The sequence below is a fragment of the Carcharodon carcharias genome, chromosome 29 (genome assembly GCF_017639515.1).
Source record: "Carcharodon carcharias isolate sCarCar2 chromosome 29, sCarCar2.pri, whole genome shotgun sequence".
Taxonomy (NCBI): Eukaryota; Metazoa; Chordata; class Chondrichthyes; order Lamniformes; family Lamnidae; genus Carcharodon; species Carcharodon carcharias.
In genome coordinates, this window is record NC_054495.1 from 10,112,205 (window position 1) to 10,129,922 (window position 17,718).

Here is a 17,718-nt window from a genome sequence, read left to right on the forward strand (position 1 = left end):
AACATCTTCCCCGTACCTCCCCCACCCCTCGCCCCCCCGGCCACCCCCCGGATCTCCACACTACATCCCTCAGTCGTTCACGTCGGGGACCTGTGATTCCTTCCACAGTCAAAGATCTCCAAAGGTTGCAATTTCTCCCTCTTCCATCCATGTTCCTTTAGGATTGTCATTCTGCCCTAGGGTGATGACCTCCAGGGGCTGCGGTTCATCCCCCTGTCATTGATAAGCCTGGGTTAGGATGCTTCCCACAGTCAGTGACCCTGAGTCAGTGATTTAACTCCTCCCCCCACCCCCCTCCCCTCCACCTCCACCCCCCCGCCCCCCAACCCCATGTGGATGTCTCCAGGGATTGTGATTCTCCCTCTAACAACCAGAAACATGGCAACGGGAGGAAATATATATTTCACCTCCCTTCAGCCCCTCTGTACCTTTGCTGTGTCAGAATATTAATGGCAGTGTTTGTAAAGGAGATCGGGGATGAGTGAGAGATTCCGGCATGTCCGCGAGAATGGGATGGGCAGTTTGATGTGGTGCAAGAATGGTTTTGGAAACCATTCCAAAGAGAGACAGTCCTTGGGAAAGGTGGTTCTTCCAACTGACCAATAAGGCATTGAGATTTGTATGGATCCCCCAAGGGTCGGAATGAACCAACAGAAATCAAATGGAAGCACAAGGCAAGGACATTTTATTATCAAAAAGGATGTTCACCAAAACATTAAATACTAATTCAGCAGAGGTTATAAAGCCACAATTCCATGACCGTGCCTTATCAAAAACAAGCGAGAAGGGATAAGGAACACATTGACCAGAATAGCACTAATTGTGAGCGACTTCAGTTCTATGGAGAGAATAAAAATGGTGACATTATTATCCTGAGAGCTGGAGGGAAGGTCGGGAATCGGTGTCCCAAGTCCTAACTGTTTTTGCAAGAATAAAGAGGACAAACTGTCTCCAGCGGCGAAGTGGCCAATAACCAGAGGACAGAGATTTAACATTGTTCCCATTAGAACCGAAGACACTGGTAGCATTTTATTGTTATTATTATTATTTGGCGAGTTGTTCTGATTCGGAATGCATTGCCAAAGACGTGGTGGAAGCAGGTTCAACCGTGATGTGCAAAACATAGCTGGATACATATTCAACAATGAATCACTGGTAGGGCTATCGGGAAAGAGCAGACTAGCGAGGCAGGCAAATTTAAAACATGTGGGAGGGTAGAGACGGAGCAAAAGAGATAAAGAGGAGCAAAAAAAAACAAAGCAGTGCACAAAAAAAGAGTGGGAGAAATGACGATTAAATTCAGAGAGAGCTGAGGAAGAAAGAACAGAAAATGTGGGAACTGAAAGAGACACCAATAAATTGAGATGTAGAAAGAGAGACAGAGAGAGATAGAGATGTCCAAAAATAGATAGAGAGTTTGAGAAATATAAAGAGGTCCAAAAAAGGGGGTACGTAGAGAGAGAGAGACAGAGAGTGTTGGAGATTTAGAGAGAGGGACAGGTAGAAAGCTGGCAGGAGGGGAAATATAGAGGACAATATATGTCGAGGTGGAGATTTAGAAAGAGTAACAGAGGAAGAAGTATAGAAAGAGAAATATGAATTACAGTGAACAATCACAAGACAAACCAAAGAATCTTCGAAACCTCTGTATTTGGATAAAAAAAAAACATTTATCTCTCCTATTTGCCCACCCCACCCCTCATCTTGTTCACAATGTGTGGGGTGAGTTCCCATTGGTCCCAGTCAATGTTAAATGTGACCATGTGTTCTTGTGAATTGCAGCACCGAAGCTCGGGAGATCTTTCTGTTTCTCTCCACATGTGAAGTGAGTTTGAGAGGTGGGTAGCAGCAGCGCCAGGTGAAGGGGAATAAACAGAGAGACTTTGGCAGGGTTCATATCCGAGACACCAGCAGCTCAACTAATGCCTTTTCTTTTCCGAAGCAATATAATTCGGAATGAATCAGAGTATCACTATGACTGGGCAAACTAAGCAAAGCAAACTCCAGCATCACTTCACACCATGAGTGCCATCAGAAAAATAAGACAGCAGAGCGCAGCTGGTTTTGATGTGATCTTTGGGGCTGCAGTTGATGTGGTGTTCCTAGCTGTCGTCCATGTGCTGTTTGCAGCTGCGGTCGGAGTGCTGGTTGCAGCCGCGGTCGGAGTGCTGGTTGCAGCCGCGGTCGGAGTGCTGGTTGCAGCCGCGGTCGGAGTGCTGGTTGCAGCCGCGGTCGGAGTGCTGGTTGCAGCCGCGGTCGGAGTGCTGCTTGCAGCCGCGGTCGGAGTGCTGCTTGCAGCCGCGGTCGGAGTGCTGGTTGCAGCCGCGGTCGGAGTGCTGGTTGCAGCCGCGGTCGGAGTGCTGGTTGCAGCCGCGGTCGGAGTGCTGGTTGCAGCCGCGGTCGGAGTGCTGGTTGCAGCCGCGGTCGGAGTGCTGCTTGCAGCCGCGGTCGGAGTGCTGCTTGCAGCCGCGGTCGGAGTGCTGGTTGCAGCCGCGGTCGGAGTGCTGCTTGCAGCCGCGGTCGGAGTGCTGGTTGCAGCCGCGGTCGGAGTGCTGCTTGCAGCCGCGGTCGGAGTGCTGGTTGCAGCCGCGGTCGGAGTGCTGGTTGCAGCCGCGGTCGGAGTGCTGGTTGCAGCCGCGGTCGGAGTGCTGGTTGCAGCCGCGGTCGGAGTGCTGCTTGCAGCCGCGGTCGGAGTGCTGGTTGCAGCCGCGGTCGGAGTGCTGGTTGCAGCCGCGGTCGGAGTGCTGGTTGCAGCCGCGGTCGGAGTGCTGGTTGCAGCCGCGGTCGGAGTGCTGGTTGCAGCCGCGGTCGGAGTGCTGGTTGCAGCCGCGGTCGGAGTGCTGGTTGCAGCCGCGGTCGGAGTGCTGGTTGCAGCCGCGGTCGGAGTGCTGGTTGCAGCCGCGGTCGGAGTGCTGGTTGCAGCCGCGGTCGGAGTGCTGCTTGCAGCCGCGGTCGGAGTGCTGCTTGCAGCCGCGGTCGGAGTGCTGGTTGCAGCCGCGGTCGGAGTGCTGCTTGCAGCCGCGGTCGGAGTGCTGCTTGCAGCCGCGGTCGGAGTGCTGGTTGCAGCCGCGGTCGGAGTGCTGGTTGCAGCCGCGGTCGGAGTGCTGGTTGCAGCCGCGGTCGGAGTGCTGGTTGCAGCCGCGGTCGGAGTGCTGGTTGCAGCCGCGGTCGGAGTGCTGGTTGCAGCCGCGGTCGGAGTGCTGCTTGCAGCCGCGGTCGGAGTGCTGCTTGCAGCCGCGGTCGGAGTGCTGCTTGCAGCCGCGGTCGGAGTGCTGGTTGCAGCCGCAGTCGGAGTGCTGGTTGCAGCCGCAGTCGGAGTGCTAGTTGCAGCCGCAGTCGGAGTGCTAGTTGCAGCCGCAGTTGGAGTGCCAATCGTACTTGTGCTGCTACCTTAAAGGACAAATTCAGAAGAGGGGGGAAAAGAAAGGAGAAACAATATGTAAAGAATGTATTTTCAATCCCCCAGGCACAAGCTTGTTTTTCAAGCACAAACATAAATTGCTGGAAAAACTCAGCAGGTCTAACTGCATCTGTGGAGGGTAAAACATAGTTAAAATTTTGAGTTCTTCAGAGCTCTGAAGGAGAGTCAAAGGGACTCGAAACGTTAACTCTGCCTTTCTCTCCATAGATGCTGTCAGACCTGCTGAGTTTTTCCAGCATTTTCTGTTTCTCGAGGAAACCAAACGCCTTGGCATCCTGAGGCAGCTCGGAAAAATGAATGGCCCTGACAGGGAGTCACCAGCCAACACCTCGGTGGAAGACCTGCTACAGGAGACTTTGGTCTCTCATGTCGCCCCAGAAGTAACATTCACACTAACTGGGGCCGATTGGGTTACCTGATGCACAAATGGAAAATTCACATCTCTCTTGTGCGCTCCTGTGGTCGCTCAGAACTGAGCACAGAGCACACAATGACTCAACGCTCAGCTCAGGAGTAGGAAGAAGGTATTTCAGCAGCACACACTACCCCTCCTGATGCAATATCCTGGCTTGACCACCTTGATGTAAAATTATTGCTCTATATCCAGCCATACGGAAAAAAGAAGCTCTACCCCTGGAATGTTTCCTGCAATGATTGCGTTAAGTGCAGGAATCAATTTGGCGATTACAGTGGGCATCCTTGGAGAGGAGGGTGGGGTGTCCGTTGTTACTCTTGAGGCTCTCTGCAGCTGGCCAATTCGTTAATTTAGTTTCTTAGTTAACTGACGCTGATGTGAGCATCAAGATAGGCTTACGGGCACTGGAAGTGGGCTACAGAATTGGGAGCTAAAGCATTTGTCATGTGCCACTTGGCGAATAAGTCCCAAACTGGGAAAGGATTGGTCACTCCCTTCACCATCAAAGTTCAGCACTCGGGCTTTTTGGGGTTTAAGAAAATGGGAGGTGACCTCTTTGAAACATGCCATACTCTGAATATGTTTTACAGAGTAGACACTGAGGGATGGGCAGGTCTTAGCAGTGGGTCGGCTTCTCAGGGAGACCAATCTAGCATTTATGAGTGAGTCAGGAGAACTGCCAGCTGTGAACCTTGGCAATTCTCGACTCCAGACTGTTATAAATGCTCCTTGGTTGAGCATGTTCATTGGCTGTGATTCATGCCATGTTTTTGTTTCCCATCTGGCGGGAATGGATGGAATACAGGGAGCAGGACGTTAGGATGGAATTGAACAGGACAGTGGAGATGGGATTGTGTTAAGTCTCGGGGGCAGACTCCACAAGCCGCATTGCTTGCTCCTGTTCCTATTTCGTCCATTTTTATCATCATTTGAAAACAGCAGGAGTACCGGTGTCCCAAAGGCTACATGTTTAGCATGAATAATGGGAGAATGAGGTGAAGTGATGAGTGGAACTGTTTGTGCAGTGAGCTGCTATGACTTGGGCACAGAGTTAAAAGGGCAGTAGAAGCAGCCTCAAGAGTCACATTTTAAAGTGGATTGCTCAATCCTTGAAGGGGTCAATTTTAAACAGCTGTGGGCAAAGGGCAGCAAAGTGAGGTGGCCTAAATTAGTAAATCACCCTCTTAAATATTTGACGCAGGGACAATGGCCGAATTTGTTGTCTCGATCTACGGCTCTTCAGACACCCTGGAGACTGATTGATTCAACATCTGATAATGTCAGGAAATCTCAGCACCCTTCCACCTGCACACCAAACATCAATTTTACTGGCAATGCAGTTCAGCAGCTCAAGCGCATGTCCTGCTCCGAGATTTCTCAGGACACAAAAAGGGCCTAGCAATAGCCCGCTGGTACTGCGATGGGCTCACCCTTACCTGCACCGTCTGTTTCCCTATTGCACAGAGCACCAGCACAGCACCTGAGCATCTTCAGGGATATGAAAAATTCAGCCAAATTGTCAGGTTGTGTGCAGATATTCTCAGTAACACAGGCTTTGGTGAAAAGGGCCATGCCACCATCTGCAGTAAATAGAAGAAAGTCGTTTACCTTCAACATAACTGAAGCTTGTCAGAAATGATTTCATTATCCAGATACAGACTAAATGGCGTGGATGAATTCGTTTGACTTTTACGCCCATCCAAAGGTTTCATGAACACATTTTCTGAGGCCAGCTTTATAGTTTTCCATTCATGTTAAATGAATATTGACTAAAAGGAGCTGGCACCAAAGAGGGGATGAAAAGCTGGCGCCAGGTCAGCAATGGATGGTGATGCAGGCTTGAGGTGTGAATGACCTACTCCTGCTCCTATTTCTTATGTTCCTACACTGCCCGCAACTAGTACTGCATTCTTATTAATTCCTCGCACTTGAACGGCCATGCCATGGCTGCTTTGCTCATCCACACAACACCCAACACTTTCATCCATACAGGCTGCAAGCACCATGTGCTGCTAAGCTTCCTCGATGTCTATCTTCACCACAACTGCCTCAAAATCAGCCACACGCCCTCGTCCCTGACTGCGGACCTAAGCAGAAGACCCTATCCTTAGGGGTGTAGCTGCTTCCTGTTGCAATGTTTCCAGCTAACTTTCCCCCCTCCCCAATTCACTGCCACACCTGCAGCTCAGCCTCCAGCTCAATGACACTGAACCAAAGCTCCTCAAGCCTCAGGTACTTGCTGGAGATGTGTTTGCCCTGGGTCTCCCCAGTGTCCAGTAAAAGCCACATTCTGCAGTCACAACACATCACCTGCTTTGCCAGCTTTGTTAATTTATTCTTAATTAATGTATAATTTAAAAAAAAACACTGCTACTCCCAATATCAGATGCTACTGTTAGTAAACCTGAATGCAACTAATTAGATACAATCACCTGTAAGTTACAGGGCTTTTAGAGATAAGTGGGCAAAATATTTACCAGCTAATCACTTTTGGGTTTCCCTGTGAAATCACACTTTGATTCCCCTCACAACATAGCCACTCTGCTCTAGAGCCACGGACTGGACTGGAAAGGCTAGCTATTCTCAGTGGTGGCCACAGCCTCCAGGCCCTCTTTCCGCCAACTCTTGCAGGTGCTGGTTGCTGCCCGCAGGTGCTCTTTTGAACCACTCTTCAAAGCGGTGGCAACTGTCTCCTGGTCCCCTTTTAGCAAACTCTTATCGGTGTGCTTACTGCCTCTTTTCCCCTGCACATCTAGTGGTGATTGCTGCACTTGGAGCCTCCACTTAAGCGCCCTATAGAGGGGTTTAGTGAATGGGCAACAAGATGGTAGAAGGAGTATAAGGTAGGGAATATCTGAAGTTATTCACATTGGTCGCAACAATAGGAAAGCAGAATAATATTTCAAAGGTGTGAAAGGTGTATCTGTTGATCCTCAAGGAGTCATGGGTATGCTCATATGAGACTTGCATAAAGTAGCATGCAGGCCCAGCAAGCAGTGGGAAAGCAAATGCATGTTGCCCTTTATTGCAAGGGTATTAAAGTACACAAATAAAGAAGTCTTGCTGCATTGGTGTAGGCTTTTGGTGAGGCCACATCTGGATCACTGTACAGTTTTGGTCCCCATATTTAAGAAAGGGTATTGTTGCATTCGAGGCACTACAACCAAGGTTCACTGAATTTGCCCCTGGGGTGGCGGGGATGTCTCATGGTGAGAGGTTCAGTAAATTGGGTTTATATTCTCTGGAGTTTAGAACAATGGGAAGCAATCTCATTGAACCCCAAACAAAAAGACAATGGGAAGGGGATTTATGTGATGGCAGGTGACAGACTGGTCGGGGAATCTAAAACAAAGCAGCGCAGTCTCAGGTTAAGGGGACGGTCACTTAGGGTAAAAGATTAGGGGAAATTACGCCACCCAAAGGGTGGTAAACCTTTGGAATTCCACACATCTGGGAGCTGTGGATGCTCCGTGGTTGGGTACGGGTACGACTGGGAGAGACAATTTTTGGTCTATCAGGGGGCATATGGGGGAGGGGCGAGCGGGAAAGTAGATTTGAAATCTAAGATCAGCCATGATCTTATTGAATTTTGGAGTGAGCTCGAGAGGCCATACTGCCTATTCCAGGATTTAACTGTTGCCAGCGCAAGGGGTGCAGACAGTAACGGCACAAGCAACAAAATACAATGTGCATTACAGAACCAACTAATTGATACATCCGCACTTCTGTTTAAAAAGCTAAATTTAAAACCTAAAACCGGTCGAGGCGCTGAATGAACCTCTCGAACAATAGACGCGCCTCCGGAGAACAACCTCACGGTTTTCTACGGCCACATTCAGGGCCCATGCGGGGGTAGCGGCCTCTGCAAGAGGGGGGCTACTTGCAGAGCACAGGAGACCTGAAGGTGAGTGGGACAAATTAAGTAGCTCTTAAATAGCTCACAGGCACCGCAAAAGTAAGTGGGTCCAACAGCCTATGGATCTCTGCACCGGAAGGTAACTCTGTTAAAACCGATTAAAACAGAGCAATGTCATGATCCATGTTGATCTTTTCGCCAAAAATAGGCGGAGGGTAGTTGGGGGGGTGGGGGGGGGGGGTGATGGGAGAAGGAGGAGAGGCCTCAATTTTGAGCAACTCGAAAATCCAGTATCAGATAATGGAAGAGTAAAGTTGAACTTACTGAGCAAGTTATTGCCTGATGCAGTCAAGCACCGATTCTCCTGGCCCACACATTTCACCTTTTTCTGAACTTCAGTGCAGGCCGCGGAGTTACTCCTGTAACACCCGAAACATTTCAATCCATTCTCGGTCCTATTGGCGGGATCTGAAAAGAAGGGACAATATAACGGCCACTGGAGAGCACCAGTCTCATCAAGCTAAACAGAACCCGCTTGATACAAACATATCGGTTCAACGCAACAGGCTTGAGTTATTCTTGAACAGTAAAAATCGGCCCCTGGGTGTTAGTCCCCACCCGGAATTCGTTTTCAGTCGGGATGAATGGGACACTCATGGTCCTCAGATGCAATGTAGAGGGGAGGGGGAGGTGGGGTAAAACTAGCGCCGACTCATTAACTTCAATCATAAACACCCGAGAGAGGGGGAAAAAAACACTCACAAAATGGCAAGGATGAACTTGCCACGCATGTTTCTAAGTGTGAAAGCATGAGGGTTCACAATGAGACCAAGTGCCCTCTCTATGTCCTGAAGTGTCAATTGGAAACCGTGGCGGTTGAGCAAGGTATTGCATTGAACTATATATCCTTAGGCTGGTAAATCCACTTCAGCATCGCTGGATATTAATTGGAATTGATACTTTGACAACAATGTTTACACATAGATATGAGAATACAACAATGGCTTTTATTGATCCAACACCATCAACATCATAATACGTTCTAGTGCCCCCTCCCCTCCTCCCCCCCCCCCCCCCCCCCCCCCCAACGGGAGTGATTCGTGCTTCTCAAAGTAAAATTGGCACAGGATCACTTAATTGGGTATTCGGACAGGTGACCGCAAGTTTGATCAAAGGAAGAGGTTTCTGGGTGTTAAGAGCGGTAGGGAAAGGATCATTTGTGGGATTCTCTTCAGAGATCCGGGCAGCTGAAGCTGCAACAGAAGAAGGTCACAAAGGTCGCGATGAAAACCATGGGGGTGGGGTGGATAGGGGAGGGTTGTAAGAAATTGGGACCTTAAGTAAACGGGTATTTTCTGCGTTTTGTGTGATTAGCTAAATAGCCTTGATTCTCTCTTTTTGGAAAGAGGATTTCTAAATAGTTTGACCTCTAAACAGCCTTCGTTCAGGCTGCCATGTTGACATTCCTAAGCTGATAGAATGGCGTCTTGTGTACCCCCTTTATCTATGTAAGTGTTTAGAAAGGGCCGGGATATGACCGTCAGCAGGATGTAAACTAACTGGTTGACCCGGAGCAGGGTGGTACACAAGTGGGGTGGCAACCACCTTGACGTTTTAAGTATCTCTCCTGTATCCATTGGTCAGAAGAATTGGATAGGTGATTGACACTAAGTAAAGTTACCAGCCCTCAGGGAAAGGGTATAAATATTGGGGTCATGCTGGTGGTCGGTTGCTCAGGTGCTGGCAAGGCGGCAGTGCTCGTTGGCCAGGTGCCTTCATCAGATGGAAGGTGGAACAGTGAGGGAGGAGGAAGATCGAGGGGAAAGGTTCCTAACACTTGGATTAGAGAGCAGAATGCTGTTATTGCAAACTACTGAGATCAACACGCTCTGCCAGGTGTGCCCTTCTCCTGCAGGATCAGTAAATTCCTCTCAACTGTTTGCTGGTCATATCCTTTTCTCTATCTAATTAGTCAATCTATCATATCTAAACTGTCGCTTCTTAATAAACTCAATAACCTATCTTAAAATTACGCACGAATAGTCGACTGCTTATCCTAGGTATCTATAGACCGGAATCTAAAACTCTCAGGGTGCACCCAAGCATTAAATAAATCTCTTGCATCCCATTGACAATATCACGCACTGAAAAAATTACCTGCAGTCGTCTGAGTATCACAAGGGATAGAGTCACAGGACTTGCTTTGCTTGGAGGCAAAAAAGCGCCCAGAGGTAAAAGATGTTCCATTCAGATTGATGACACATCCTTGCTTAATACTGTCTCTCCGTACTCCATCTGCAAAGGAAAAGGGACTGAGTGAAACTTGCAGCGTACTCTGCACGCTTAAACGAGGCTATACATTTCCTGACGGCGGTACAACAAAGTCTCACCAGATTCCCTACATGAGAGAATTGTCTTTTGACGGGAAGCTAATTAAACTTTCTCTGGAGTTTACAGAACGAGGGGTGACCTCATCGAACCATTCAAGATGCTGAAGGGGCTGGACAGGGTTAACAGTAAGGGACGGCTTGCTCTGTTGGGGATCTAGAACATAGGGGTACACTGTCAGGACAGAGGACCGGTCATTTGGGACTGAGATGCAGGGCAATTTGTTCAATCTGTGTGTTTTGAATCGTTGAAATTTTGTTGAGGATGACGATTTTCATTCAACACCGATTTTGTTTTCCCCCCTGGAAAGTAGCATTACCGAAGATGGTTGTACTCGAAATAATCCCGCATTTGGTGACCGAAACTGCACACAATATATTTCGTGGTGTGCAGATCGCTCCCGAACAGGCTTCACAGACCAGAGACCGCACTGTGAAAAGAAAGAGTGGGGAAATTTCAGTCACTTTCAGAATTTCAATTTGTGGCGTTCAGGAGATTGGTATAATCCCTGGTTTCCGTCGCTTCAATCGCAGTGTTCTGAGATTTCATAATACAGACCCACGTCACCTCCTCAAAAAAAAAATTCAATCAAAGTTGTTAGGCATGACCTCCCTCTGACAAAGCCACGCTGACTCTCCCTGATCAAACCTTGCCTCTCCAAGTGGAGATAGATTCTCTCCTTCAGAAATTTCTCCAGTTGTTTCCCTGCCACTGACGTGAGACTCACTGGCCTGTAGTTCCCTGGCTTATCCCTACAACCCTTCCTAAATAGCGGAACCACATTAGCTGTTCTCCAGTCCTCTGGCACCTCCCCCGTGGCCAGAGAGGAATTAAAAATTTGGGTCAGAGCCCCTGCGATCTCCTCCCTTGCCTCCCTCAGCAGTCTGGGACACAAATCTTCAGTTCATCCTTTCGGCACATCTTTCTATTCCTTTCTCCCTCTTCTAGTCTTCTAGCTGCCCCTCAGTTGAGATGAAGTAAGTTTCCGGGGGGGGGGGGGGGTGCGGTGATTTGTGGAGAAAACAAGAACCAACGCAGATCTGTGCCGCCGAATTCCCTGTTTCTACGCTATGAAGTGTTGCTGACCGAGAAGATAAATCATTCTGGCGGGTTGTCTTGCTCCCATCACTAATACTTGCTCTGTACCAAACCTTTCTCTCCCCTTAGGCCAAGGGATGAAATGTCATTTTTACGTGTTGCTTCCGGAATGAATATTGGACTGGAAACTGCTGTATGGCGGTTAAAGGCCCAACCAGTTTCCAGACTGATCCCGAAAATGGAAGCTGATGGTTTTTGCCGCTTCCGGGCTCCATGTACCCCAAATGGTAGACCCGAATAAACGTTAAGAACAGCTCTCGTCCTGTCAGTCAGCCTCAGTATCACAGGCATCCCGATCAGTAATTGAGAAGGGAATATTCTCACCCGCAGTAAGACGAGTGCAGATGATGGCAATGACGAATAACAGCCTCATTTTACTTTGTCTCTCCCTCGATGCACTTCGCTTGTAGCAAGCTGCAAGCCTTTCTGGAGCAGGACTTTGCAAAGCAACCGCCCGACAGCCAGCACTGCCAGTGTGACTCCTGTGTTTATTTTATAGGAAGAATGTCGCGTGATTCATATAATTGAGGTACAGCTCAAAGCTCTCTGAACATTCCTATGACATTCCACATGAAGGCGAATACCTTGATTCACAGAAACTCAAATTCCTCAAGGCCTTCGGTGACACTCTGAAGGTGTGAGGATAGCCTGTAGAAATGTGTGTACGTGATCATTGTTAATAAAACAAAAAAAGTTGGGGGGGGGGAGGGGGAAGGAACAAATACATAACGAAAATTAAAACAGCAAAACCAATATCCGCCGCTCCACTCTACACGTTGTCCGGCATTGTTTTCCGTTAGAGGCAGACGGGTTTCGGCCGTGAAAGGATATGGGGGCAGATCGGGGTAAATATTAAACGGTACGGGGACTGATCAGGAAAGTGGGTAAAATCTAAAAACAATAGTGGAGCTGTGCGGAAGGGAAGTAGTAGACTAAATAGTATATTAAAGTGGGCTAGTGAACATTCGAGTAGCTGCAGATCACATTCGTATTATGCAGTTTGAGTCTTAACTGCGTGAAGTTTTTAAGTGTCGTGTTCCCAATTTTAAGGACAATTATTAATTAATATGTGAATGAACTATGGATGTTTGGATTCTCCGCTTTCTGATTCTTCGGCGCCTTGTATTTAGTGTTCAAGGTCTCCAAAGTTTATCGTCGCTCCGTGATGTTCCTTAGTCCCATTCCCCCATTCTTTATCATGTTAATGGATGTTAATGACTACAGCGCATGAGCAGGACGGGGAGGGAAGGCCGAACGAGGCACTGAAGGCAATAGGGGTTTGAGCTGAAGAGACCGATTAAACTATGGAATAGTAACGCATATTAGAATGGCAGACATGAGGGATTAAAGTGAGTTGGGTATTGAAAGGTGTGGTGTGTGAGCAGAAGGGTGGGATCACAGTGAGTGGGATCCTAAAAGTAAGGGCGATGAAGCAGGAGAGTGGGATTGGACTGGGTAGATGAAAAAAAATAAGGGAAGTGCAGTAGGTTGAGAGCATGCGGGGACATATTTAATGGTAGGGGGTGAGCAGGGGAGTGGGGGTTGGACTGAATTGAATTATAAAGAATTTGGCGCATGCACAGGTAAATGGATTAAGCTAATTGGAACAATAAGGAGTATGGTGAGTTAGGGGTGTGGGAGCAGACTGCGTCGTGTACTAAATGCGCGCAGGAAAGGTAGACTAGACTGGTGAGAAATTTACTCACACGAGGAGTGAACAGAATAGTTTGCTTGGCGGCCGGGTTTGTTAAAGTAAGTGGGGAGTGGGCAGGAAATAAAATGAGCAGGAGATTGGCTTTAGATTGCGTAGACTATGAGAGTGTGCAGTGTGGTAGTAGACTTGAGTGCATATTAAATGGAAGGGATAGGATTAGATGGGGAAAGAAGGGTGGGGTTAGACTGCATGCCTCAAGGGAAAAAAAAAATCTGACAGTTGCGTTGACACAAAATGATGCGTTTGCGTACCTTTGCCTGTGAGTGTGTTGGTTTATCTGTGCGTTGGCAAAAGGAAGTGTTTACTTCCTTTGCTGATCCGTTAGTTCGGGGTCCAATCTGCTTTAATTGAGAGTTAGCAGCGAAGTAACAGCTGAAACAATGATCGGAATTTGAACCCTCAATTCGGGGATCTGCAGCCTTCAGCAACAAGGTCCAATTGCCTTTGAGTTTGTTCTTCCTACTTTGGTCAATAATACCCTAAAAAGTTGAGGTCAAATTTTGCATTCTGCAGAGTTTGATTCATAGTTTCCTGACTCTTAATTGACGAGCTCTCTGTTCTAATTGTAATTATTCATTAATATTTAAATGATTATTAAGGTTTTGATTCCTACTTTCTGATTCATCGATAATTAATTATCAAGTCCTTTGCTATTTGGCACCCCGCTATTGATGTTTGTTGGTGCACTTCCTCGTTCCTTACAATTGGGCGTTGTCCAATTCATAGTTCCTTCATTATTAATTATTTAATTACTGGCCTGCCTCTGGTACCAAAGTATTCCAAGCTTGGCCTAAATAGCCAAGTGGTTATGGTACTGGGTTTGTAACCCTAAGATCAAGAGTTCAAATCTCATAATGACAAACTATGAAACAATGTAACTTCATCTGAAATAGATGGAAACGGGTTTGTACTCGAAAGAGTTACAACCTCTTCACGCTTGGCCTAAATAGCTAAGTGGTTATGGTACTGGGTTTGTAACCAAAGTATTCAATTTGCATCTTTCTCTGAAATGAAAATGAGGAATAGGCAACAGGAGGGTTACGCAACATCGGTGCAGTTCCAAACTGAGCCCAAGGCCTGAGTTTGACTGTGCTCTCAAGGTTAAAAGTTGAATCCCGGTCTGAACCAGCCAGTTGAGGGACAGGACAAAAACAGAAACAGAAATACCTGGAAAAACTCAGCAGGTCTGGCAGCATCGGCAGAGAGGAACACAGTTAACATTTCGAGTCCTCATGACCCTTCAACAGAGCTAAGTAAAAATAGGAAAGGGGTGAAATATAAGCTGGTTTAAGGAGGTGGGGGGAAGGGGGGGTTGCTGTTAGGGCAAGCAGCCAGTGATAGGAGGAGATAACCAAGAGATGTCACCGACAGAATAACAAAGAGGTGTTGAAGGTGGTGATATTATCTAAAGGAATGTGCTAATTAAGAGTAGAGAGCAGGACAATCAGGGTACAGATAGCTCTAGTGGGGGTGGGGTGAAATAATACTAAAAGGGCATAAAAGGTATAGATAAACAATGGGTGGAAATACTTTTAAAAATAATGGAAATCGGTGGGAAAAGAAAAATCTATATAAATTATTGGAAAAAACTAAAAGGAGGGGGAAGAAATAGAAAGGGGGTGGGGATGGAGGAGAGAGTTAAAGATCTAAAATTGTTGAACTCAATATTCAGTCCGGAAGGCCATAAAGTGCCTAGTCAGAAGATGAGGTGCTGTTCCTCCAGTTTGCGTTGAGCTTCACTGGAACAATGCAGCAAGCCAAGGACAGACATACGGACATGAGAGCAGGGTGGAGTGTTGAAAAGGCAAGCGACAGGGGGGTCTGGATAATACTTACAGACAGAGCGAAGGTGTTCTGCAAAGAGGTCACCCAGTTTGCGTTTGGTCTCTCCATTGTAGAGGAAACTGCAATGGGAGCAATGAATGCAGCAGAGTAAGTTGAGGGAAGTGCAAGTGAAATGCTGCTTTACTTGAAAGGAGTGTTTAGGCCATTGGACGTGAGGAGAGAGGAAGTGAAGGAGCAGGTGTTGCATCTTCTGTGTTTGCATGGGAAGGTGCCATGGGAGGGGGTTGAGGAGTAGGGGGTGATGGAGGAGTGGACCAGGATGTCATGGAGGGAATGATCCCTACGGAATGCCGCCGGGGGGGGGGGGGTGAAGGTGAAGGGAAGATGTGTTTGGTGGTGGTACCATGCTGAAATGGTGGAGGATGACCCTTTGAATGTGGAGGCTGGTGGAGTGATAAATGAGGACAAGGGGGACCCTATCATGTTTCTGGGAGGGAGGAGAAGGCATAAGGGCAGATGCGCAGGAGATGGGCCGGACATGGTTGAGGGCCCTGTCAACTACCATGGGTGGAAAACCTCATTTAAGGAAGAAGGAGGACATGTCAGAGGAACTGTTTTTGAACTGTTGTTTCAGAACAGATGGAATGGAGGTGAAGGAACTGAGAGAATGGGATGGAGTCCTTACAGGAAGTGGGGTGTGTGGAGCTGTAGTCGAGATAGCTGTGGGAGTCGGTAGGCTTGTAATGGATATTGGTGGACAGTCTATCACCAGAAATTGAGACAGAGAGGTCAAGGAAGGGAAGGGAAGTGTCAGAGATGGACCATGTGAAAATGATGGTGGGGTGGAGATTGGAAGCAAAATTAATAAATTTTTCCAGGTCCCGATGAGATCATGAAGCAGCACCGAAGCAATCATCGATGTACCGGAGAAAGAGTTGTGGGAGGGGGCCGGAGTAGGACTGCAACAAGGAATGTTCCACATACCCCATAAAGAGACAGGCATAGCTGGGGCCCATGTGGGTACCCATAGCCACACCTTTTATTTGGAGGAAGTGAGAGGAGTTAAAGGAGAAATTGTTCAGCGTGAGAACAAGTTCAGCCAGACAGAGGAGAGTAGTGGTGGATGGGGATTGTTTGGGCCTCTGTTCGAGGAAGAAACAGAGATCCCTCAGACCATCCAAGTGGGGGACGGAGGTGTAGAGGGATTGGACGTCCATGGTGAAGAGGAAGCGGTTGGGGCCAGGGAACTGGAAATTGTTGATGTGATGTAACGTGTCAGAGGAATCACGGATGTAGGTGGGAAGGGACTGGACAAGGGGAGAGAGAAGGGAGTGAAGAAAGCAAGAAATGAGTTCCATGAGGCAGGAACAGGCTAACACAATCGGTCTGCCGGGACAGTCCTGTTTGTGAATTTTGGGTAGGAGGTAGAAGTGGGCCATCCAAGATTGGGTGACTATCAGGTTGAATGCTTTGGAAGGAAAATCTCCAGAGGAGATGAGGTCAGTGACAGTCCTGGAAACAATGGCTTGATGTTCAGTGGTGGGGTCATGGTCCAGGGAGAGGTAGGAGGAAGTGTCTGCGAGTTGACGCTCAGCCTCCACGAGGTAGCGATCAGTGCACCAGACAGCAACAGCACCACCCTTGTCAGCGGGTTTGATGACAATGTTAGGGTTGGACCTGAGAGAATGGAGTGCAGTAAGTTCAGAGAGAGACAGGTTAGAATGGGCGAGAGGAGCAGAGAAATTGAGATGACTAATGTCACGCCGACAGTTCTCAATGAAAATATCAAGAGAAGGTAAGAATCCAATGGGAGGGGTCCAGGTGGAGGGAGAATATTGAAGGTGTGTGAAAGGATCCATTGAATGGGGAGAGGACTCCTGCCCAAAGAAGTGAGCCCGGAGGCGAAGTTGGGGGAAGAAGAGTTCAGCATTGTGCCGAGCCTGAAATTCATTGAGATGAGGGAGTAAGGGTAAGAAACTAAGTCCTTTGCTAAGCACTGAACATTCAGCATCGGAGAGGGGAAGGTCAGGGGGTCCAGTGAATACACGGCCGGGGCTGGGATTGGAAAACGGGGTGGGGATGGAGGGACGGGCAGGGTTGGAGGGTCCTGGAAGGGTGTTGGTGTCGATGAGTTGCTGGAGCTTGCATTCCTTAGCACTTGAGAGAAAGAGAAAAAGTTTCTTGTTGAGGCGTCGGATGAGCCGAAGAATAAAATGAAACTGGAGGTACGTGCAGATTTGAAAAATGGTACGGTGGTGCTGCTGGAGGGAGAGGTCGACTGTGTTCATATGGCGGTGCATGGCACTGAGTGTGGATCTCAATGCGAAGGGAACAGCAATCCGAGGAATGTTGTATGTCCCGGAGATACCTATAAACCTGGGTGGGTTCGAAACATGAGGGATGGAATTTCAGTTGAAATCCACATGGGGTAAGTCGGAGACGGAGACAGTCACTGAGAAAGGAGATATGGCTGTGAAAGCAGGTTTTAGTAAACACATTTTCAAACACCAGAAGAGAAATGGAAAGCAATGAAGGTGAACAAGACAAAAGAGAGATTCGAAAATCCTGACGGAGAGTAGAACAAAACTTCTTCAAGGTATTTCTTGAAGAGGAGTGGCAGTCAATTAAACACAGAGATAAAAACAAAAAACTGTGGATGCTGGAAATCCAAAACAGAAACAGGAACAGAAATACCTGGAAAAACTCAGCAGGTCTGGCAGCATCGGCGGAGAAGAGAACAGTTGACGTTTTGAATCCTCATGACCCTTCAACAGAACTAAGTAAAAATAGGAAAGGGTGAAATATAAACTGGATTAAGGTGGGGGGGGGAGGGGGGAAGGGTGGCGTTGTTAGGACAAGCAGCCAGTGATAGGAGGAGATAACCAAAAGATGTCACGGACAAAAAAACAAAGGGGTTTTGAAGGTGGTGATATTATCTAAAGGAATGTGCTAATTAAGAGTAGAGAGCAAAACAAGCTAGGTACAGATAGCTCTAGTGGGGGTGGGGTGAAATAATACTAAAATAATTCTAAAAGTGAAAT

General features: G+C 47.9%; 1 protein-coding gene across 3 annotated transcripts; it reads right to left on the reverse strand.

Annotated features, from left to right (window-relative positions):
- Positions 1–664: 664 nt before the first annotated feature.
- Positions 665–11,661, reverse strand: LOC121271083 (putative GPI-anchored protein pfl2). Of its 3 annotated transcripts, XM_041176820.1 has the most exons (6): positions 11,503–11,661; positions 10,400–10,510; positions 9,850–9,987; positions 8,017–8,160; positions 5,273–5,416; positions 665–3,390 (listed from the first exon to the last, which is right to left on the reverse strand). In XM_041176820.1, the coding sequence occupies exons 1-6, from the start codon at positions 11,549–11,551 to the stop codon at positions 2,015–2,017; spliced, it is 1,962 nt and encodes a 653-aa protein (XP_041032754.1). In that variant the 5' UTR covers positions 11,552–11,661; the 3' UTR covers positions 665–2,014. The 3 variants fall into 3 exon arrangements, with proteins under 3 accessions (XP_041032754.1, XP_041032756.1, XP_041032755.1); XM_041176822.1 differs by lacking the exon at positions 5,273–5,416; XM_041176821.1 differs by lacking the exon at positions 10,400–10,510 and having other exon boundaries at positions 11,503–11,657.
- Between the last annotated feature and the right edge of the window lie 6,057 nt (positions 11,662–17,718).